Source organism: Cupressus sempervirens, chromosome 1 (genome assembly GCF_028749045.1).
Source record: "Cupressus sempervirens isolate cs-2001-9-10 chromosome 1, ASM2874904v1, whole genome shotgun sequence".
NCBI lineage: Eukaryota > Viridiplantae > Streptophyta > Pinopsida > Cupressales > Cupressaceae > Cupressus > Cupressus sempervirens.
The window spans coordinates 405,847,286-405,872,863 of NC_143118.1; the positions used below are offsets into that span (position 1 = coordinate 405,847,286).

Sequence of the window (25,578 nt, forward strand, 5' to 3'; positions counted from 1 at the left end):
TTGAGATAGCTCCTAAATATCAATTGAAGACTACATTCACTTGTGCATGGAGTAACTATTGTTGGAACATTATGCCTTTTGGATTAAAAAATGTACAAGCCACCTATCAATGAGCTACGACAACTATTTTTCATGATATGATGAATAAAAACATGGAAGATTGTGTGGATGACACCTTGGCCAAGTCTAAGAAAAGAGATACATAGTTAAATTATTTAGAAGTTAGTCTAGATCACATGGAACAATTTCAACTAAGGTTAAATCCTAAAAAATCTGCATTTGGATTCACTTCTAGAAAATTGCTAGGATTCATTATTTCAGCAAAAGGACTAGAGGTTGATAGTAAAAAATTTCAAGCATTCATGGATATGTCACCTCTTAAAAACATTAGCCATGTGCGGAGTCTTCAAGGGCATCTTCAATCTATAAGGAGGTTTATTTCATAGTTGGTAGATAGAGCTCAACCTTTCAACAAGAACTTATATAAATGAATCAAATGTGTATGGAATGAAGAGTGTCAAAAGAGCATAGATCAAATTAAGAAATACTTGGCAAATCCTCCTATTTTAATGCTTCCTAAGCCAGGGAAACCACTTATTCTATACATTTCAATGATAGAGTCTTCCTTGGTGTCATTATTAGCTTAACTAGATGAATATGGGAAAGAAAGAATAATATACTACATTAGTTGTACTCTTTTTTCATATGAGGTTAATTACACTAGTATTGAGAAAGCTTGCCTCAGAGTTGTGTTTGCTTCGCAAAATTTACAACATTATATGCTTGTGCACACTATGCAGATCATAGCAAAAATTGATCTGCTCAAGTATATACTAAGCAAGGTTGTGCTCATGGGTAGACTTGCTAAGTGGACAATGATCCTTTTAGAGTTTGACATAGAGTACGTTGAGCATAAAGAAATCAAAGGGCAAGCCATAGCAGATCCAGTGGTTGACTTCCAACTACAAGATAATATGCCTATTCAAGTTGATTTCCTAGATGAGCACCTCGTGTATATGACTGAAGTAACATAGAAGATGTTCTTTGATGGGTCCTTTATGCAAAATGGTTCTAGAGCCGGTTTGTTGTTTGTTTGTCCCCATGGGCACATGACTCCAAAACCTTACAAATTATTATTTCCATGTACAAATAACATATCTAAGTATGAAGATTTAACAAATGGACTTTAGATGGCTATAGAATGGAGAATTATAGAGTTACACATCTATGGGGATTCATAGCTGATAATCAACCAAGTTAGTGAAAATTATTAAACAATAAATGAAAAATTGGTACCTTACAAACAAATAGTTGATTCCTTGAGATGCTACTTCACATTTGTCTCATTTTAGAAAATCCCTAGAGTCAAAAGCAAAGTAGCTGATCCTATGGCTACACTTGCTTCGCTTCTTCAATTAGAGAAACATGAATCAAGATTTGAATACCTAGTGGAAGAGCTACATCACCCTATCTATGATTCCCAAGAAAGTCATGTTATTTGTACCCTTGTTGGTCATGAGTTAGCTTATTATCATTCCATTTATTCATACCTTCAGGATAGCATTATACCTGACACCTTTAACCAATCAAAATGTAGAAACCTTCTTTGAAATACCTCTCTCCAATCCCTTATCTTTGGAGATTTGAATAGGAGTGGTCTAAATGGAACACTTCTTAGATTCTTAGAAAAGGAAGAATCTAGTCAAGCATTAGTTGACATCCATGAGGGCATCTATGGAGGATATTCAAATGATCTTTCCACACTAATAGATTTGGCATCGATTTGTGACGGCTATGTGTTGCAATTACGATAGTAATGTGTCACCACTATGACAGACATAGACGTCATAGTTATTAAGTCACAATTTACGACATCTACCCCTTGCCGTCGCAATTGCAACACCTATCTGTCACTATGCAGCCACCTTGTTGTCCTGTCATCCTCGTCGCAATTCTTGTGTTTTCCATCGCACCTATAGCAACCCCATCGCAATTGGAGGGTAGGTGTGATGACAATCGCATCACAATTCTGGTGTTTTCCATCGCAATTGCGACACCAACCCCTCCAATTGCATCGGGGTTACTGTAGGTGCGATAGCAACACCGTCGCAATTGCGACGGCGGAAGGATTAAAACAAAAAAAAAAAATTGTGCTTTAAGCTATCCTTCAATTGATATTTGGATGCCTTTATTGAGGGTTTATCCAGTAGGACCAGTGCTGCTTCCATATAGGCAAGCCATGCATTATCCTTGAAAGGGCTGAGAGTACTTTGTCTCAAAATGAAGCTCTCTTTAGCCTAGAACTGGCTTGCTCAAACTATCTACCAGTGCCATGTTTTGCCTGTGATAGGAAAATGTACAAGATAGAGAATAAAATGTAAAATCCATTGGAATAGGCTGAAGAGATCAATAAGGCAAACTCACTCACCTATACAATTATGATGATTTATAGATTTCACTAAAGTTGACACCTAGACGGTGCTCTTCTGACATAGAAGTTACTTCCAGCATCCACGTAGCTGGATTATAACCTTCCTTGATCTGTGGAACCCCCTCAATGGCCTACATGAATCATTTTCAATTAGCTGAAACATATATGATGATTGCAGCTAGTGCTTGACTCTTAAGGTCAACGTATTGAGAATGTTTGCTAAAAGCTTAGTGGTCAACACTATCCGGCAGGACCAATTCCTTGTATATAAAATCAACTTCCTATTGGTTCTAGTACAATAAACTATGACTACTTACAACTCCAAAATTCAAACTGCTCATCAAAAGGTACCAGATTCAGATCTAAATCTCTCAACAGAATAAAACCGTAGTGGATGACATCTTACCGAAAAATATTCTATAAGTTTGTTAGAATTGTGACCAAGTGGACTTGCATAGATAAGCTGACCTCCTCGCTTCATTAAGAATAGCTGCAGCATATTTCATTTAGCTTTAAGAAGATGCCAATTTCAAATGCTTCACAAAGCTATTTTAAGAAAACCAAATCTTTACCTCGTCAAATACCTTGAAGATATCAATACTAGGCTGATGGATTGTGCAAACAATAGTTCTCCCTGTGTCAACTATATTTCTTACTATTCTCATAATTATAGCTACTACCCGAGCATCCAAGCCTGAAGTTGACTCATCCATGAATATAATTGAAGGATTAGCCACAAGCTCTACTGCTATTGTTAACTTCTTATGCTATTCAGTAGATAGGCCATTTAGTCTAGGAAGCCCAACCAAGGCACCTCTCAGAGAAGTGAGCTCCACAAGTTCCATTACTTCATCCACAAACATCTGAACATTGAATTTCACATTGTAATATTACATATATAATTAAATAGAATAAAAAAAAAATAGAGCAATGAGGCTAGAGTAGGAATTTAAAATATTAAAAAACAAATAAAAAAGATGGTGCCAAAAGAATTCCAGATAAATATTCATCGGGAGTTCAATTTAGAAGGAGATTGTTACAGTGAATATTTTCATAACACTTATCAAATCTTTGGTAGCCAACAACCACTCTGCATTGGACTTAAACTAGGTTGTTTATCCAGCAGTAGTGAGTCAAGGCATTAATAACGAGAAGTCAAATGGAGATCCTGATATTCAATGCTCACAAGATCAAAACAGCTTTTGTGTATACACCAAATTTATGGTTGGCAATGAAACTAGGGCTAAGTTTGAGGCAACTAGCAAGCTTCTGCATGCTCAATCTGTCAATTAGATGAGGACACTACCAATAATCTATTTCTCAATTGTAAGTGGACTGTTCAAATTTGGTGTCTACACAGCTACGATTCTCTACACCCATGCTTGGATTGATGATCCAGATATCAAGAGATTTAAATTTAATTGTGTTATATCCATAGTAACAATACGGTTAATAAATCAGAGGTAAGCATTAATTAGAGAGAGATGCCTATGTTCCAATTATGACAATACAAGGAAGCAAGTGGGGAAATGATTATGAACCATCTTCCCCAATGAGTGATTTGAACTGCTCTCACAACTCCTAAGTTGCCAAATTGGAATCATAATTGGGAATGGGTAGTTGCATACAACATACCAATACAAAAATGTTTTTTGGGGCTGGGTAACTCCATACAAAAAAAAAAAAAAAAAAAAGTTACATTAATTTATTTCATTAAGTATCCTATACAACTAAATAGTAAATATACGCAGTTAACAATACTTAATCATACTATAAAATAATCTATACATAAATTGTAAGACTAAAATATCCAAGGTAACATATTTACACAATTTGGTTACTTCAGGAAAAGATGGTGACTTATTTCAATTTGGAATATGTATCAAGTCTCAAGTCTATCTGTGATATCTTATTGAGAACAAAAATATGCATAACCTTGCAATGAAACACGGTAGTACAAGCCTTCCATAGAATATTCAACTATATGTTCAAAAGAGTTAATGCATATACTGTTATTGCTTGGTGTTTTCAAATCTGTTAGTACTGTAATTGTTGAATAAGCAATATAATTGATAAATTGTTATATTATCTCTATAAAAGAAGTGACAGATTTAAACCAGAGAAGCAATAATTTGCAAAATCATTGACTATACCTGATTAATCATGATTTTGGAGCTAGCCAATATCTTCCCCGAAAAAATCTCAATTCATGTTTCCTTCCTTACAAAAACAATAGATATATGTAAGATTAGATATAATGATCAGTTCAAAGCTAGATTCAATGAAAAATAGTATTTTGCACCACTAACCCTGTTCAAGGAAATCACTCTGCACATCACCATCATAATTTTTGCACGCCCAAACATAGGCACCATCACTCTTCAAATCATAGGCTACCATGTCATCAATAAGCCTATGCTCATACCTGTTCATGAATCAATCATTGAAAGAAGTTATTGTGTGCCCGATAGAATCAAGATAATCAACATTGCAATCTTCATATTATTGTGCCAAGAAACAAAACCAACCAGATTCCTACTGCATCATATTTATCTTTCCAACTGGCCTCATATACCTCCTAGAAGATATCTTTAAACCTACCAATTTAAGTCATATATAAGAAGAATCTCCAAGAATATGAGGATCCTTAAGCTAGAGAATCATAAAGAATGATAACATGGGAAGTAAGGTGTGTTAGAGAAAAAGGTAAAAATAAGATCATCAATCCTTGTATTGATTTGAAAACATACCTTCCATCATATTTTTTTAAAATTGTGTTTTTAGTACTCAGGTAAAGTGGCCATTTCTTCTCATAAGCTATTGCCATTGATGCATCAACAAATGCACGAATAGACTACAAAAAAATAATTTTATGTGCATCAATACCTATTTTCTTCTCATAAGCTATTGTCATTGATGCATCAATACCTATGAACAATCACGGAACACTCTAAACAAATCAAATCTAGAAATTTTACCTTCTTATCAGCCACCTAGAAGGGTTTCAAGGCTGCACATGAGCGCTCCTTCTGACCAGGCAATGTAAGACGTATGGGCATCAAACTAGCTATATATTTACATATAACATGAAAACTATAAGGTCTGTCTGGTTCTGATGTTTACTTACAAGTCCATGATCAAATTAGGAATGAAAAGATACAAACTTTGGTCTTCATGAAAATTTAATACACACAAAACTGAAATACCAACAATATCTATTGTGGGGCTAGATGGATTTATACCTATTTGGGCCTGCTTGCATCTTCAAATATGGGATTCTTGGAAGATTGAAACTGGGCAGAGGACACATTTTGCATTGGAGGACTACTCATTTTCTCATAGCAATGGATAGAGAAAAGAGAAAGAGAAAGATGAATCTCATCCTTACCCCAAGATTGAGTCTTTGCACTGTGCTTTTTATTTAGACCAGGCTTTGATAAGAAGGGAGACAAGGCTTGAGAAGGCAATGGACATGGAAAAGAAGAAGAAGAAGCAGATGGATTAAGCATAGGCCAAAAGGAAAGAGAATATAGTTTCTGAAATCCACCAAGAGCTAAAATAACTTGTCATCTTATGCAGCTTTATGCCATATCCTATTAACACATGAGGTTGTTGCCAGTGTTCTTGCATCCATGTATCGGTGTAATTGGGAGCCTCTGAGATGACTTCAGGGAGATCAAAATTAAAGCATTTGATATTGGGGAAGGAGCGGGAAATAACGGATCTTGCACTTTGAGTGCATTTTACATCATTTAGGGGCTTTAATAGCCTATTACATCATGTAAACACTACCCCTTACATCATATAGACTCCCTATTTGTGCCAATTTGAGCTTCACTTAAATCTTATTAAGCTTCACTTTGTTTCGAGAATAGTTTAATATTCTCTACTAAACAGGGCCAACCACATGAAGGTGGAAGCTCATTTGGCCCCACCCCCCTCCCCCTAACATCACTCTACATTCCCCGTTAACATCTAACATTCATTCATTCTTTCAACGATTAATAAAATGTAACATTCAATCAATATCACATGATAACATTCAATCAATATCACATGATAACATTCATTAACACATTAGATTTGTTAACATGCAACATTCATCAATATTCTGCATTAACACATAATTCATGAACATTCATTAGCACATAATTAAATTCATTGAGACATAAAATACAGTCATTATCAATTAAGGTATGTAGTGACAATCATTTCTTTTTTTTCTTTCTATTTCTTTTTTCTATGTAAGCTCTAAGAGGAGCATTAGTGTCATCATCAATTCCCCCCTCATCAGTTGTTCTGTTCTCTGTTCTTGATGATCTCAAATTCCTATGATGTTGCAAAGGGGGGTCCTCTGCAATAAAAAATAAAAGAGTTAAATTAAAAATAATTTATTATAATTGTTACAAGTATTTAATTATTTTAAATAACATAACTGTGTCTCTTTACCTGATCTGACCACATCATTTTGTCTGGACTCAACATCAACAGGGTCATGAACATCGACCCCTCGATCCTCTACAGCTACTATACAAAATGTTACGTTAATCCAAACGCCAATTGCAATTACATATAAAAATTTTTAATAGCAAATTTATACCTCCACCAATGGGATGCACATCATGTGAACCTTCGACATCCACAGATTGTGTAGAAGGATTGTCAGGCTGCATTCCAACATCCTACGCATTGTTATCATTGCTTGCTTAAAATAGATATACTCACTTTATATTGGAACTTAACATCAAATAGACTAATTGGTAAATTATTCAATTTGAAATAAATTTCATTTAGCTTATTTACTTGTGGCTGAGATGCATCAGTATTAGAACCTTCCACACTAATTTCAGTTCGTAGTCATTCAGCCACAGCTCTATAGCCTTGTTGGAAGCCAATTCTCTTATCGTCTTCTGTGAGGCATCTCTTGAACTCTGAGCCCTGCATTTTTGTTTGTATGGTGAATTTTACTTGCATTGTTTCATCAACCAATGGAGGGTAGTTAAAATATCAACAAAAAATCATCTATATCCATCACAATATAATAGGAGAAAAATCGAGTAGTTTTGATGGAGCAATCTACTATATAAATGTTGCATGTTTGTATGCTTTGCTTGTACCAACATATTTTCTCCAAATTCTTAAGTTGGGTAAGAGTTAGTTCAGCTCTTTGGAAATAAAAATGGTTGCAAGTGCTACGGCATTCCCTCATTCTTTCAATCACTGCCTTTATTCTCAACTATTGGAGGAAAATTCAGTCAAGGGTGAGATTTTAAATAATGTCATATTAGTGAATCACAAGTTTTCTTCACTAATCTAGATTGCAGAGTCTTGACTTCAATTGTTGAATTGTTTATATTGAATATGAAAATCCACTACTGTTATTATATTCTATTGACCTATTTATAATTGATGAGCTAAATAAGGGAGTCCTAGCATTTCCCTTCACATTATATAAAAAATTTGATACAATTTTTCATTTACTAATACTTACAACTCTTACTTGAAGTTTCGAAAAACCACCAGAGCCGAGCTTTTGTGTCTCGTGCTTTTCTAGTCTTGCCTTTGTTGCCTTTGATGTGTCAGGCAATCTATGAAAAGTTTGAAATATGTTAGATAGTATAAATATGGAGGTTAATTAGTACATAATTAGATTCTCAATAGTATCACATACCTTGTTGTACTCTCCACTGGTGTAATATTATTTTTCTTGTCAGCTTTATACTTTCCATCCAAAATCAGAGCCTGCCACTCAGCCTCAGGAACATAGGGTAGACGCTCGTACCTCGGCTTATCCCGTAAATTTTTTCTGTACTGGTCCCTAATATACTTCAAACATAAACCAGCTTTTTCAAGGAGCTTGTTTCTCTCGAATGCACGAGGTCCAAAGAGTTGGGTCATGCTCTCTATAAGATCATCCTTCAATGATTTGCGTTGGTGATTCCACCTTTTAAGTAAAAAAAAACATGTTAGACTCATAAATGAAGTCAAGCTACCTTTAATATAGTTCAAGAAATGGATGAAAAGGAAAACTATTATAGCAATGATATGAAATCAAAATAGTGATTTGGGGTTTTAGTTAGAATATGATGTTCCACAAGTACGCATGGTGGGTCCAAATATTTGCAAACACTCATCACCAAGTTTTCTCCAAAAAAGATCATTCCCTACAAAACAATCATGGGATCATTAGTCGATGAAGAGTGATCAAAAACTAAATTACTATTATATCACTATAGAATAATAATAATTTTAAAGTACCTGGACCTTTGGCTACTTTTAATGGAATGCCTTCATCGTCGCTGACGATCAATGTGACATCCTTCACCGTTCCCATACTAGGAACATAGGAACATCCAGGAAATGATGTTGTAGGTCCTATTGCAAAAAGTTTCATAAGTTTCATAAGTCTTTTTCACGATCGAAGTATAAAAGAACAAATGATAATTGATGTTATAAAGTTGTAAAAAAGAAACTATTTGTGTCATAAGAGAGAAAAAGAGGGATTTGTGTACCAGTAGATGGTGCAATAGTCGATGCACGTAAGCTGCGTGTTGCTGACTCAGCAGTTAGAAAGATATTTGTGGTTGCCCTAGATGGAGGTGACGTCATCGTAGGATTCAATTGATGTGAAGCTGAAGAATAAAATTGTTAGAGCATGCATAAATATAGAACGCGTGGACTAGCATGGACAAGATTGTTAGAGCATTAAAAAAAAGGATTGTTCAAGCATGTATTGTCAATGATTATGATCATTCCTATATATATTCAGTGGAAAACAGAAGTGGAGAATGGAACATGCGATCTACCTGAACCACCTGCAGCACCCTCATCATGGGAACGGGGCTCGAAATCAAGCAAAAAACTCTGTAAAAACAACGCATCCATATTTTAATTAATGCCATAAAAGAGCATAAAATAAAAACCATTATTGAACTCTTGTTATAATTAAAAATTTCATTAATACTTACTTTTAAGGACTCAGAGGTGTGAAACAATTCAGATGGCCTATCTTTTATTTGTTGAGTCATAGGCTTTATGGTTGCCAAACATAGAATTTCTTTGCTAATTTTCTTTAAATTAATTTTAATCAAACCGATCGGGTCATCAGTCTCTGCTAAATCGATATAGAAAGGGTCCTCCTCAGGGGGGGCCTGCTGAGGGACTGCAGGTTCCTTTCCCTCCCTTCGACCACTAGCCCTCTGTGACAAAAATAGTATTAGTATTATAAAAATTACTCCAAAACAATAAAGAAAACAACATTAAAAAAATAACATTTTGCTTCTATCTAGTTTGCACAATTACAAATGAGTTTTACCTGCTCATGTGTAGATGAGCCAGGAGCATCATCAGCATCCCCTCTGGGCGGTTGCTCCATATTGTGCCCCTGTGTCAAAGATGAAGTATAAAAATGTTAGCCAAAAATTTATTGACTAAATGGTATGTTGGAGTCATTGATTAGAAGTTGGTTTAATAGTATGTACCACCCCCATGATAGTAGCCTCATTTGTATCTATGCAGTTCAAATTGTAATCTATAAGAAGCTCTTCCCCTGCACGTATTGATTTTATCGCACAGATGAATACACGATTTCCCTCGCGCGCCTCAAATATGCAATTGGGTTGCTTTATAGTTGACCTAGGTCGTGTACTATTTATAAAACCCGTAATATTCCCTATTTCTTTTGGCCTTCCATCAATGTATATAGCCACACTTTTAATTTGATTATTGTCTTGTTGTTGTATATAATTTTCTGAGAGGGCATACCTACGCATACTTTTTTTATATTTAACAATATGCATCCAACTTTTGTAATCGTAACATGGTCCAACATACTCCATCAATTCAGAAACTTTGTTGTAAGACACCTTTATGCCGTCCATAGAAAATAGGCCCAAACCATGTGATGATGGTGCTATGCAATATATCCTCTCGTTAACACAAAAATCAATGTTTATTGGAGGAAGTTCCTTGGGTACCTAATGTTTCTGTAGATGTTGGTACCTCAAGGGCACCTTGATGTCGCCTTCCATCTCATCATCATAAGAACATGACCCCCCTTGAGCAAGGAAAAATTTCATGCGTTTATTGAATTTCCTTCTAGTCCTTTGACCTCTAGTTAATCTCCCTGTTCTAGATAAACTGCATGTCTCACTTTCCTCTTCTATTCCTATATTTCCCTCACTCGAGGAATACACTTCTGACAAATACCTATTCGCTGGTACCTGCAAATGGGAGAGATCTTAGAAGACATCAATCTTACTATTGATAAGTGTATTAAATAGATTATCTATAAGGAGTATTGACTTATGCCTGTCGATCCATGAGACTGTGTGGGATGCTCCTAAAAGGGGTTCAATTTCCTACAAATGTAATTCAATTATCTTGAGCATAATCACATCATAATCATAATCACATCCATCATTAGCATCACATAAAAATTAAAAAAATTAAAAGGTACACAATAAAACACTTAAATCAAGCTCACATTATAAGCGTACTAGGGAAGTAGGCCTAGTGAAGGGCTAAAATTGGGTTTTTGTATCAGCTGATGAGTTGAGGGCTTAGTCACCTTGGGGACATGATATTTGAAGTTGTTTGATGTGTGTGGAGGTGGAAGAAACACCTAGACTAAAGCCACTTGCATAACATTTTGAAATTCAGTTAGATATTTTATATTAATTAAGATAACTGTAATTTCTTCCAAAACCCATTATAATAATTTTAAAATGGATTACTGGTTTCTTTTTACTTACCGTGTAAATCCCATAGATCCAAATACATGTACTGAAATAAGTTTTCTATTTATAGTTTGTAAATCAACATACTGATACAATGTTATTCCTATTCTAAAATGAAATGTTAGAGATACTTGAATTATTAACCAAGAAATTGGGTAAGCACTTATATTATGTTTTCCCTATGAATTATATTCTAGGTACAACTCCCTTTGATAGATATTTAATGATTTCCCTTTTCTAAACTAAACACTTACAAATGCTTTTGACCTGAAAGAAAATAAGGCTCAATACATTCATGCATCAATATGTGTTTTAAATAGCTTTATTTAATTAATTTAGATTAATAGTTAATTTAGATTAGTAGTATTCTATTTGTAGTTGAAACTTGTAGCTTTTAAATAGATAATGAATAAACTATGTAACCATATATATAAGACAAATATATTTCTATCAAGAAATGAATATTAAATAGATTAAGGATTGATGGCATACCTCTAAATTCCATCATCATCATCCTCATCGTCATCATCATCATCATCATCCTCGTCATCATCATCGTCGTTGTCATCATCATCCTCCTTGCCATCATCATCGTTGTCGTTGTCGTCGTCGTCGTCGTCGTCGTCGTCATCATCAACATCATCATCAACATCAACATCATCTTCATCGTCATCATTAGTAGTAGCATCATTGTCATCATCTTCTTCTTCTTCTTCATGAAAATTTGTGTTAAGAACATCATCCAATAACTGTCGATCATGATCACCATCTACATCATCTTCTACTTCTTTGGTATCTTCTTCTTCCATCGCATTATACTTTATTGGTCTTCCTCTTGGTTCATGTCTAGCAACAAATGACCAACCTGATTTATGTGGAACCTTTGAGTAAAATACCTGCTCACATTGGCTTGGAAGAACATAAGGCTCATCCCCAACTGGCTCAAACAACCTTGTACTAACCATTGTAAATCCATTATCATGTTCAATAACAGTTCTATCAGGATCATTTGGATTAATTCGTAGCCTATACCATTTGACAACGAAGAGTACTAATTTGAAGGAACTAAAGTCACACTCAATTATCTCATCCAAAATGCCATAGTATCAATTTTTAGACTCTTGAGGATGTAAGTCGTTTCTAGATGAAATATTAGTCACTTGAAAGACTGCAGTTATTCCTGAATCACAAGTTTTCTTCGTGTCATCCAACACTTTGATGCAAAATTTTTGACCATTACAGAACATAGCCTTGTGGTGTTTACCCTGCAATAATATGTGAAACATATCAAAATTATTGTATCGTGAGTTGATAAACATACGGGTGATTAATAAATTTGTACGTACCTGGAAATCTCTTGAACCACGTGCTAAATCTATTTCCCTTTGCATAACATTGGAATCTCCATTACGATGAGCTTCTTTAACCAATGAAGATACACCTTCCCATGTTAATGTGCAACCAAAATGTTGACATTGTTCAATCCATACCGTCATCCAATCAAGATTGTTTGCAATATACAAATGTAGTGCATCCCACTCTCAAGCACCTGTACAAAAAAAAAATAGACAACTTACAACCAATTTATTTTGAAGATTAAGAAATAATTTATTACAATAAAATCTTATAATTTATTACCTCTCACTTTCCTCAATGTACCTTTCCCCATCAAGTACTCCCCTTCTAATTTTTTAAAAGGCTCGAGATCCCAAATGCAATCTACATAGATATTTGATGCAAACTTAGGAAGATATTCAGTAATGTACACCATAGTCTGGTATACCATATATCCCTCTACCATAGGTTCCCTCAGGATGTGCTCTTTGTCGAACCAAAGCCTTCAAAGATTTCAAATGCCTCTCAACCATCAACATTGACCTAGTGTGTACAGGTCCACACAATTCAATCTCCTCAACTAGGTGTATGAGGTAGTGTTCCTATGCATTGAAAAAAGTTGGAGGTAGACACTTTTGCATTTCACACAGTAAATGAGGAATTCTTCTCTTCCAATATTTTATATCTTCTTTATGGATTTATTTAGATGACAACCACCTACATTAAGAGATTCAAGTCACAAAAAATATATAGATATGAGACTTTACAAAATAATATACAATAGATTACATAGCAAGAAAAAACAATCACGAATATAAAAAATATATACAACAAATTGAACAGATATTACTTCTTACCTCATATATTTTCCAAGATCATATATCACTTGTTTGATGTTATTGTTGAAGTGCTCTGGGAGAGATAGAGGAAGCATGTACTGCAGTAATTATAAACCAATCATTTCATTGTTTTCTAACATAACATAACGAACAATTCACGTAGTTTATGAATATATTGTAAATACAGAAGAACATAACTTACCTTGACGAAAGTATGCCAATCATGCATTTTGAGCCCTGGCCCAAATTCACTTTTTTTTGATATGAGATTGTTTATGTTCGCAGTAAATCCTGTGGGAAATCGAATTTTTCATATGACTTCTTTTATGGCATCACTTTGCTGCTCCGTTAATAACCATGGAAGGGAACTTATATTAATCTGATCTCTGTTGCTATTTGAGTGAATGAAATTTTTCAATGCATGATTGGATTCATGTATGTCATTAAAAATTTTGATAATTTTTTCTTTGTCACGCCTTCCATCCAATATTTTCCACAATGTCTCTGTTATATTCTTTCCAATATGCATAGTATCAAACAAATGCACAATTTGTAAGTGCTCGTAGTAGGGCAACCTACTAAATTTTTTGGGATAGCTTTTTAGTCCCTTTGGAAGGTTGTCAGTATTGCCTTGATGACCTTCACGATCATCAGTTACACAATTAGTCAACAAAAATCACAATAGAAATATATAAATTACAAACATAAACCATTAGGTGGAACGACATTACCTCGACGATTAATTCTATTATATTCCAACTTCCATATGCGAGGTGTCATTCTTCGTGGCTTTGATGTAGTCTCTTATTTCCCATTGAAAAGATGTTTTTCCGTACTTCAATACTTATGATTCTTGTGGAGGAAGTGTCTACACTCATCAAACACCTGCTTTCCTAAACTTTTTGAATGATGAGATTTCATCTTTGGACCACAAACTGGACATGCAAATTTTCCCTTTGTTTGAAGACCTACAAGATAATGATGTAATTGGATTATTAAATATGTTGATTTTTATAATTAGAATTATTGTGCGCAACTTGAATTCACTATAACATACCACAAAAATGTGTTAGCCCTGGGGCGTCATGTATTGTCCATGCAAGTATTGCATGGAATTGAAATTGTCTTTGTCGTATTGGTCTAGACACATCATACATAGTGACACCATTCCATAACTCCACCAACTCGTCGATAAGAGGCTCAATATATACATTCATATCTTTTACTTGATATTTACCTACTTGAATGAACAGTAACATTACATAGTTATTGTGACCGTTTTACTGCAAGATTTGTAAGTACGTGTAAATTAATAACTATCAAATGATAAGATACCTAGAACAATAATTTCCAACATAATGTGCTCCCTCTTTATTTACATCTATGGAGGAATGTTATTGTTGATAACAAAAATAGGCCACACCGAGTAAACAGATCTCATCTCTCCAAATGGATTGACACCGTCTGCTGCCAATGAAAGCCTGAGATTATGAGGTTCTTCTTTGAAGTGTTGCCACTTTTCCTCTATGTGCATAAATGCTGAACCATCTGTAGGGATTCGAATAATGTCATCTCAACTTCTATTGTGTGCATGATAATCCATAAATTGAGCCAAGCTACTACACCTGAATAATTGTCGCATCCGTGGAATAATGGGGATGTAATGAAGAACCTTTTGAGGCACCTTTTTTGTTATTCGATCTATTTGATATCTACTCGTATGACATACAGGGCATTGTGTTGCAAATTCATGTTCTTTATAATATATAATATGATCATTGGGACAAGCATGTATTGCTTCATACTCAATTCCAATATCTTTCATAACAGTAGTTAATTCTCGATATGAGCGAGGTAGAATATTTGATGATGGTAACAAAAACTCACCTATCAATCTACAAAAAAAAATATAAGTTGTTAATATAAACAATATTAGTGGTACATTATTCACCCTTTGTTAACTATAAAGACATATATGACATACCTTAACATACGTGACATTGTTATGTTGGATAAACCATTCATAACCTTCAAGTTCAACAACAACAATACAACAGAGAGAAGAGTTGTTTGGGAGTCTTTGTATAGGGGCTCGTATGCCTTCTGAAGTAGAGGTACATCGAGGCTATCATCATCATCATGATCAGATATGCTTGGACTAGATGTGTCATGGATCAATGTATTTATACCATCCTCTTCAATTGTGTTTTCTGGTGCATGATCGTCATCTTCCATGGGATCATTATCTTCACCTTGGATATTTGCACCTCCATGTTCCTCCACCTCGAAAACCATATTCTTCGAATTGTTGTGGTTCATATCATGTACTTCCATAGGAAGATCAACCTATATAAAATTGATTAACATAAATAAACCATGATCATCAATTCATCATCAAGTGATTTCATATGTATATAAATTGTTAAAATGATATAATGAATGACTTACCAGTGGATGATAGTCATGCCCCCATTCAATGTGACAATTCTCCCTACAATGTCTCTTAACTGTTTTGATTAGCAGTCTTCTACAGTTTAAGCCCTTACAAATATTGCAAGGACAATAACATTTTCCATCACCTTTTCTTTTCAAGTTAGACCACAATCTAGCGATTGTCTCCTTGTTTTGTTCTTCACTTATATTATCTAACATGATCGTTCTTTACAGGAAGCAAAAATTGGGCTATGAAAACTTCGGTCTACTGCAACTTTCAAAAACTAAGAAAAATTTTCGAAAGTACACAAATCTTCTTAGACCTAGCTAAATACTTAAATATTTTAAAAATACTTTCTTTGACTTTATTCCTAAGATTATTTGTAAAACTTTGACCAACCGCCTGAAGGTCTTATTTCAAGAGACCTTACAACATTAAGCCACTAAAAGCAATTTCAAAACATATAAGCTAAAAGTCTAATTAAAATATACATTAGAATTAAAAAAAACAATTTTCATACTCGAGCACGTGGCTATAAGTCATGCAATAGCCTTCTTGCTTAGCTATAGAAGCTCTCTAGCAATCAAATTATACAAGCTACAAGGCCTAACAACAATTTCAAAACATATAAGCTACAAGTCTAGTTAAAATATACATTAGATTAAAAAATATAAAATTTTCATACCCGAACGTGCGGCTATAACTCGTGCAATGACCTTCTTGCTTAGTTGTAGAAGCTCTCCAGCAATCAAATCATACAAGCTACAATGCCTAACAAAAATTTCAAAACATATAAGCTACAAGGCAAGACATATTACATGACATGGCAAAAGGAACAAAATTTACAAGCTTTAGCAAGAAATATTAAATGACAACATAGTGCTAGAGAGATCACAATTATATGAGTCAAACATAGTCATGAAAAAGCACATAAATTAGTTATTATATGCAATTAAAAGATATAAAGTTAGATAGGGACATCCATAGGGCATATTGAAGAAATGATATGGTCATATAGATTTCATATGGGATTTTGAAGATGATAGTGTTCTAAGGCAAAGAATCCATTCATATAACCATAATGACATTAAATGTTTAAGAATGGAAAATCATCAAATACCAAAATAGAGCATCAATAAATCATTAGCAATAGTATTTACTTGAAATTTTCTAAAGCCTTTTCAAAAAATCCATTTTGTTCTTTTAACTCTTAAATCATTTGCTTTCATTTCTGTCATGATACAATAGCAAGCAATGTTATTCAGAATTAGATTCAACAAACCTTAGCAGTGTAAATAGCCATCTCCTCTAAACTGGACTCTAGACATGAGGGGGCATTCACATACTCTTCCCCTAAAGGTATCCTAAAGAACAGAAGCCACTATTCTTGAGTTTGTGAATTGCACCTCGAGATGAATGAAGCTTAAAAGGAATGAAAATTGTTTTCATACATTTAAATCAGGATGTAATATTTATTCATAAGTATATACCTTGCAAGCACTTATAATTGTTGTTATATGTGTTGCAGGAAAAGAAGAAGTTTCAAGATAAGTTTACATTGATGTTATATGTGTTGCAGGCAAAGAAGAACTTTACATTGCTTTAACTTGCCATTGATGAGTATCATCTAACACTTTTAGCATAATTTTTTGAAAAGGATGGAGACATGGTTCATGTAGCTGAGGAAGGCATTCTACATCAATTTGAGGTGATGGTAGGTTGATAGGAGTCAAGATGCTGAAAAGTTGTAAAGTTGTCATTTTAACTTCAACATTTGGGAAAGATTTTACAAAATCTCCAAAGGTGGTTATGGGTTAGTTCCAATAGTTGGAACATGGCATATGGAGATATATAAGGTCATCCAAGGCCTGGTGTATGTATTGGTTGAGGTTTTTCTCAAACCTTAATAGAAAGCAATAACATTTACACTGCAATTTTGTCACAGTTTGGCTTGTAACTCGAGAAACTACCTTAATATGAATTGAAATTCACAATTTCTTGTTATTCTTAGTTAGTTTGCTTTGATTCCTTGCTCTATATGTTTTGGTAGATCTTTGTGAATAGTTTGGCACAGTGTAATAAAATTCCAAACCCATTGGCCTGTTCATTGCCAGAACTAGGGTTTCTTGAATAAACATGCCATTTTCTTGAACTCCCACAGTGTTTCACAGCCTTTTGAGTGCATTCAATGTATAGTGTATTATATCTTTTTTGGGTTGAAAAAATGAAGTTTTCTATTTTTCATGTCTTTCCCTAGGCAGGCCATTATATCGTGGAGCATAGGTATATACCTGTATGTTCTATAAGCCTATATTGTTTGTGGCCAATTGTATTTGAATTCATGAATCTATGATATTGCTGTCAGTGTTATAGTTTCAGTCAGATCAGTAATGGATTAATATAGAATTAATCTTGAATTCTATATGAACTATATTGGTTATTATTTGGAATGGATATGAGTTTGAATATATATTTGTATATTTAATATATATGTGGAAAAAATAAATATACTGGTGCAAGAGCACCTCAAACACTCAAGTTAGGCTTAAGGATCATGAAGACCTTCAAAACTCTCCAAGAAAATCAAAGGTGTGGAATGTATAAGTGGAGTCCAAGGACCAGTTGGAAGAACCTAGCCTCAATCATGACCTTCAAGTAGTACACTACATTGGCATATTTACAAGGTCCTTAAAGGACTACTCTTCATTGTGTAATGTTGGTCATGTCCACAAAGGACTAAGTATTGGGATGCAATGTTTAATAATTCTTTTAATAATGTTTGATAAGTCTAGGTTGGGTAGGAGGTAATCCCAAGACATTACAATTAAGGGTGAATATTCAAATAAAACCTTTTGTTAGTTAAATATTCAAATATTTAAACATAAATGGCTAGTTTGGGATTGGAGTGAAGTTAGAGTTTAGTTGTGCTTTGTTTAATGAATTATTCTCAATTCAATGACAAGTTGGTTGAGATAGTTTCTTAACTTATTTAATCTTGTGGAGTTTCTGTTATGCGACAGTGAATGAGACTGGTGTGCGGGTTTGTAACATTGGTGAATAAAAAAACTCTGAGATTTCTACTATTATTTGGTTTTTGGAAGTCTTTATTGATTCATTGGAGTTCATAGGATTTGACAAGAGTTTCTTTAACTATTGCAGTTACTAGATGAATTCCATATTTTTTTGAATTCACTATTGCACCTGTTGAAATAACAATAATTTTCTTTAACCATTTTTTTACCACAGTCGGGTTTTAAGAGAAATGGTGATCATTCCATGAATATGTAGGCCTTATATTCATGGAATGAATAAATTTAACATGTATTATATAATATTGACCATGCATATGTAGAATTCATTGGGACAGAGGTGATCATTGTTGAGAACAGTCTGACCATGTGTTGTAAAGGTGTGACAAAGTGTAGCAGCAGCTAATCTGCCAAGCAAAGGAGATAGGTGGTGATTGGGAATATTATGTGATGTCCAGTAGATGGTGAACCCATCTTTAATTGGTTACAAGAGTATGCGCAGACAAGAGATCAAGGAGGCCCTAAAATAGGGGTTTGGAGTCCAGATTTGGGGATTCGAGTGTTGCAGAATTATTGGGGCTAATTCCTTTTGGAATTTGACCATTTGATAGTATAAGTAGGCATTTTCCAAGAGTTGAAGGTGTTAGGAAGTGTATTACATATAGTTCCTTTGTTAATCTGGTGAATGTATGCAATTAAAATAGAGCATCTGCCATAGAAATATGTTGGTGTTGGCCCAAAATAGTCATACAAAGGTTTTTGGGATACTAGGCTGCTAGTCAGGTCTCTAGGACAGATTAAAGGAGATTGTGAAGTGTGGGAGTTTGGTATTAACTTAGAACTCTAAAAGTCTTGAAATCCAAGAGGATTGGAATATATTGAGTCCAAAACATCACAGGGAAATCTAGGAGATAAGTTTAAGAAGTGAAACCTGCAAGTCACTTAAGGGATTTGGTAGGTGAGAGTGCCTAAACCTCTCAAGTTTATAAATCTTCTTGTGCATTTGAAGTTCACCACCCTTCCTCTGCATCACATACATACATACATACATGCATATATATAAAGTTATAAACATAATTATAATTAATTTTCATTATGAATGATCACCATTTGTATGAATGGTCGTTACTAATAAAGTATGACTTTTAAGTGGTTGTCCGTATATATATTAGTATGAGGGCTGACTTAGAAAATATATAACAGGCAGCAATAGAAATATAAGTATCGGCCTTCAGATTAATAATTTGTTATTATCAATTTATTCATATTATTATCATGGTATCAGAGTAACTTTCATTTCCTGTGCCTTCTCTTTAGTGAAAGAACAATTTCTTTTGAATATTGCAATATTTCCTGTCACAAATTTGAACAAACCCACAATTGCATTGATTCGAGATTATTGTGAGTATTGGGTTATGAATCTCCAAGTAATTAGTGGTACTATTTTCTGACAGCAAGGGTGATTGGGTTTTAAACACCATGAATAGACATATTGAGATTCATCAGTAGAGTATTTGATGGTACAAGTTGGATAGGATGGTTGAAGTTGATATTGTAGAAGCCATTACCAGATAACAGCTTTGGGCAGCTTGTTGTTTAAGGTTAAAATTTTCAATTTTAAAAATCTTGTTGGACTTGCTGAAGTTATCATTAATAGGGGAGATGGAGAGTCAATGCTACGCTCTATAAGGTCACCCAAGGTGTGTTTTGGTGTATTATTCCAAGTAACAAAAACTAAATTATAAGGTTCACTTAAGTGGCTAATTTTGTTGTATAGCTCTAGGTAATTTCTCAAGGTATGTAGGTTATGTCATCTTAAGTTTATATTTATAAATACAAAGGCCTTCCCACCTAAACAATATGTGACATTATTTTTCTGTTCTTTATGCATTTTAACTATTCTAATTGTTGAGCTTTGGATGCCCTAAATGATGCTTATCCTAGCATTCATTTCACTGAACTTTGCTTGTGTGAAATTTTGATTATGTTGATATGTGATTCTGCACTTAATTGTCAATAGTTAGTAGGGGGACGTTGTTTAAAATGATTTATATTTCTAAAGAAAAATATTTTCTACTTTTCGGTAGCTGAGAATTAATAAAGAACAATTGCATTATGTAATAAAATATGCACATCAGCTTTACCCTAAGATGTCAACTCCTATTTGGTGGAATAAATGTGTTCATCGATAGAGGTATGTATAATCAGTAATCCAAAAAACACAGAAATAATAAATTATTTTATCACATTTACATGTACATACCAGACATTGGCATTGAGATCCTTCTTCCTGCTAATCACCCTTCCTTCAACCAACTGCTCCCATTTGATAAAACATCCACGTAGGTTGCAAACGGTGCCCTGCCTTGAAAAAATGTAGCCTCAAAGTGCGCAAAATGTCGATGCCTTAAAATCTTGATATTGACAAGTTTAAAGGTCTTAGAAATATTGCCTCTTCAATGGATATTAAATACCATATGCCTAAGTTTAAGTTGGAGGACCTAACGCTAGACTATAAGCATATATCTAAAACTGCTCCAAGCGAGACCACGTGTGTCAAGTTCTTTCCTTGCAGAGAAAGGGCTATAGTGGTGAGTGGAGACAACAATGGACGTTTAAGCCTGTGGGATGCTCATTACAATATAGAGGAAGGAGATTATGATGGGCTTCATGTTTATCACCCTCACGTGTCCTGGATTACAGGCATTGCAGTCAAACCCTTTTCAATTGCAGAGGTTTGAACTTGGATTATTGAACTCGTAGCGTGCGAAACGATAACTTAGATTATTTTAACTCGTAGCGTGCGGGATGATAACTCATAGATGCAAATGAATTAACCAACGCTTGTATGTGACACAAATTTTTTGCAATGGCGCGCATATATTAATGTATGCCAAAAACTTGCCAAATGTTTTTTTTTTCAATTATAGCTCGCCTATGTCGTAATTGCGACACATACATTTCCCTATCGTCGCAATTGTGATGTCATCGGGCTATAATTGAAAAAAAAAAGCCAAAACCACATAACATTTTCTTGTCATCGCAAATTGGCGTTGCAAATTGACCCCTAATGTATTAGTGCCATGGCTTGACAGTTGCTTAGGCTAGGATACTATTGGCCTATGATGCAAATTGATGAATTATCTTTTGCAAAGTCATGTGAAATGTTTCAACATGATACATGCTATAGGTAGGGAATTCATTCCTTCTATCTCTCATTGGCCATTTTAGCATTGGGCCTTTGATCTTGTTAGGTAGATTCATCCCAACGCGTTATGTGGACAAAAGTTTATTATCACTACTATTGATTGCTTCACTAAATGGGTAGAAGTTGTCCCACTTTCTGTTGCCTCAAGAAAGATAGTTTCTCTACTCATTTTGAATTATATTATTTATAGATATGGAGTTCCTTCCAAGATTATCATTGACAATGGAGACTAGTTTAAAAATAAGGACCTTAAACAACTTTGTAAGAAATTCAAGATAAAACAACATGGGTCCTCCATTTACTTCCCACAAGGAAATGGTCAAGCAAAATCATCAAATAAAACCATTCTCAAAATCTTACATAGAATAGTTCATAAGAATAGTAGGGATTGGCACTTACAAATAAATCTAGCTTTTTGGGCCTATAGAACGAGTATTCAAACTCCTATTGGAGCTACTCCTTTTTCCCTTACACATGGTGTCAAAGCAATGTTACCTTTAGAGGTTGAGATTCCTTCACTCAGGGTTTCCCTCAAAGGTCTAGTTGTAGATGAAGACTACCGTGGCATGAGACTTGAAGAGTGAGAACTTCCAAATGAGAAATGCTAAGAATCATTTGACCATTTGAATGTCTATCAAAAGTGCATGTCAAAAGCATTCAACAAAAAGGTTCACCCTAGAGAACTCTAAGTGGGAGATCTTGTCCTATGTGAAAATCCTAAAAGTTAACAAAATAGAGATCAAAAGGCTAAATTTGAACCTAATTTTCTTAGACCTTACATTATTACCACAACTTTTGGGTTTGGTGCCTATTTATTGTCTATAGTAGAGGGAGAGAAGCTCCTTAATCCTGTCAATGTCTTGGACATGAATAAGTTCTATCCATGATGCCCATTCTATGTAGGAGAATCTTTTTACATATTTATTGATCCTAAAAAATACAAAAAAAAGGATATTGGAAGATAGGAATATATAGTGTTGTTGTGGGCCTTTGGCCTTTGCTTTGTAATCTGGATTTGACTGAATAAATTTTTACCCATTTTTTTTTTAAAAAAAAAGAAAAAGGTTTGATCATTTTATCCTAAGTGTTATTTAATTAAAAGAAAATCTCTCTTTTAATTAAATAATTAATCCACATTTAATTAATTAAGAGAAAAAATCCCTCTTTTAATTTAATTAACTATTTCCTAATTAATTAAGAGAACTTGCTCCATTTTAATTAAATAAAATCCTACATGAAAAAGGAAATTAAATAAATAAAAAATAAATCCACTTGAAAAAGGAAATAAATTAAATAAAAATAAATAAATTATTTTTTCCTCTTCATTTAAATGTGCATATCTCTAAGTGGGATTCCTCTTTTTACTCTTTCCACTTTCTTCTCAAAGACTCTTCTTTTCTCATTGGTGGAATTTTGTCTCAAATGGATCAAACTCTATTATCCCATATTGGTTGTGAGAAGCCTCCCGCCTCCACATGTTCCTTTATAAGGAGCCCTCTCCTTCTCATTTTAATATAGAGCAATATAGAGAGAAATATAGAGAGAGATATAGAGCAATAGAGAGAAATATAGATAAATATAGAGCAATAGAGAGACATATAGAGAAGATAGCTCATTGCTATAGTATTGTTATGCTATAGGTTTAGAGAGTGATTTGGAGAAGAAGTTTGATCCTTAGTTTTTGGACATTGGAGCTTCATTGCAACTTCTTTCTTCTTGTCTTATTCTCTCTTGCATCCATGGCTTCCATCATTAGGTTTCATCCTTGGATTTTCATATTATCCTATAGTCATATTTCTTTTCAGAGATTAATATTGCATTGTTATTTCCTTTCTTGCATTGCTTTGCATTGTTATCATTTACATTAGTTTGCATCTTCATTTGCATTCATATTTTGATCTTTGAATCTCTCATTTAATGGTATACTTGTATGGGCACAAACTAGGTCAAGTTGAGGGCCTCTATCACAAACCTTTGCACTCCATAAATAGAGAGCTATGAGCAACCATTCAAGACCTCATTCTTGAGCAATCTTGGATATAATGACTCATACAAGTGTGCTCACATTTTAGCACACACATATATTAGGTTGTTCAATGAAATTCTAGTTCTAAAGACAAATTTAAGTTTCAGTTGGGTTATCCTTTATATCATGAGACAAATAAAGTTGTTACTAATAATCATAAAAATACTCATTAGATTAAATATTTTATTGGTATTCATATCTTTGATTAAAATTTAAAAGAAGTATTTAATTATATAACAAAATTTCTAAATTAAATGCTAAACATTTTTTGAGTGAACTCTTATGCTATGTTAAAAAATTATAGGGATAAAAAAAACCCAAATCACAACCTAATGACAAGCAATAAAGAAAAAGAAGAACCACTTTTTAGCAAGACTAGATCACTTACTTTCTCTCCATTGTAATTGTTTTGATAAATAAGTAGCCAAAATGGGGGCTGACCTAAACAACAAAGAGTTATAACTGAGCTACAATGTTCAATTAAAAACACATTGATAAACAAAAAATAGATAAAAATCCATGGACAGTCACCACCAAAATACCAAAAATAAAGTCACCAATTAAATTTTCTAAATAAATTCATGATTCACAAAGTAAAAAAATGCTAAATCCTCTGCCTCTATCCATAAATGAAGAACCCACATAATGCAATTAAAATTTATAAATAAAATCATGATGTCTAAAGTGTTAACCTTAACAATAGTATGCAGTCTTATAATTAAAGCTATAGAAACCTAAATATTAATAAGTTTCAACCTCAATAGGGAAAATCCAAATAAAAGTATAAAGAGTTTTAGAAACACTTTTAAAAATTCTATAAATATTTTGCTTCATATTAATGGAGAAGGATTTCTAGAGAAGACAAAAACCATAGTTATCTAGTCCTATAAGGTACTTCAAAATAACCTTGAAGCCTCACCTCCCTAATTGTGATTATTATCTTTCTCTTCTTGTAAGAGGTAGAGTATATTAGCTAAAATGTGCATCAACTTGATCACAAATGGGCAAGCTTTGTGAAGCTTATTTACATCCCCTATAGCCCTTTCCATAACACCTTAAGTTCCTTTGAATTGTTTATACAACATTTACAATATCTAACCTCCTTGTTATTGGTCATCATGATGACCTCCATACTTGTAGTATCAGTTTTACTATTACCTAAAGGGAGCAAGAAAGAAGGTAACATAAGGGGAGGGGAATTTATTTACTCTTAGGTTCACTAATATCTAGGCATTCAATAGTTCTATCAACTTTAACAATTGTAGATACATGCTTTTCACTATTTCCATCATGCTTTCCTATCTTAGACCCAACTTTATTCTCAATTTTGGTGGTTTTAATCACATAAAAAATTATTTCCTTAACCTATTTTTCTATCATTCTAGGTTTTTTAGCTAGGTCTAGACAATCTTCTAGGTGTTTCCTCTTTAACCTTTGAAATAATTAGATGACCTTACAAATCAGACTTGGTTTTTTGGGCCATTTTGGAATGTTCTCATTTTGCTAACTTCACCTTATTATCCACATCCCTTTGGGAA

The 25,578-nt window shown here is 33.8% G+C and overlaps 1 protein-coding gene and 1 pseudogene across 1 annotated transcript in view; both read right to left on the reverse strand.

Annotated features, from left to right (window-relative positions):
* Positions 1 to 2,188: 2,188 nt before the first annotated feature.
* Positions 2,189 to 3,294, reverse strand: LOC149578009 (ABC transporter G family member 39-like; annotated as a pseudogene).
* An 8,532-nt stretch (positions 3,295 to 11,826) lies between these two features.
* LOC149578010 (uncharacterized) overlaps positions 11,827 to 25,578 on the reverse strand; it is a 39,755-nt gene continuing 26,003 nt past the window's right edge. Inside the window, exons 2-4 of the mRNA XM_089798963.1 lie at positions 15,328 to 15,689; positions 15,149 to 15,238; positions 11,827 to 11,830 (exon numbers count right to left, since the gene is read on the reverse strand). Coding sequence (XP_089655089.1) covers positions 11,827 to 11,830; positions 15,149 to 15,238; positions 15,328 to 15,689 — 456 coding nt within the window. The remainder of the gene's footprint in view (positions 11,831 to 15,148; positions 15,239 to 15,327; positions 15,690 to 25,578) is intronic.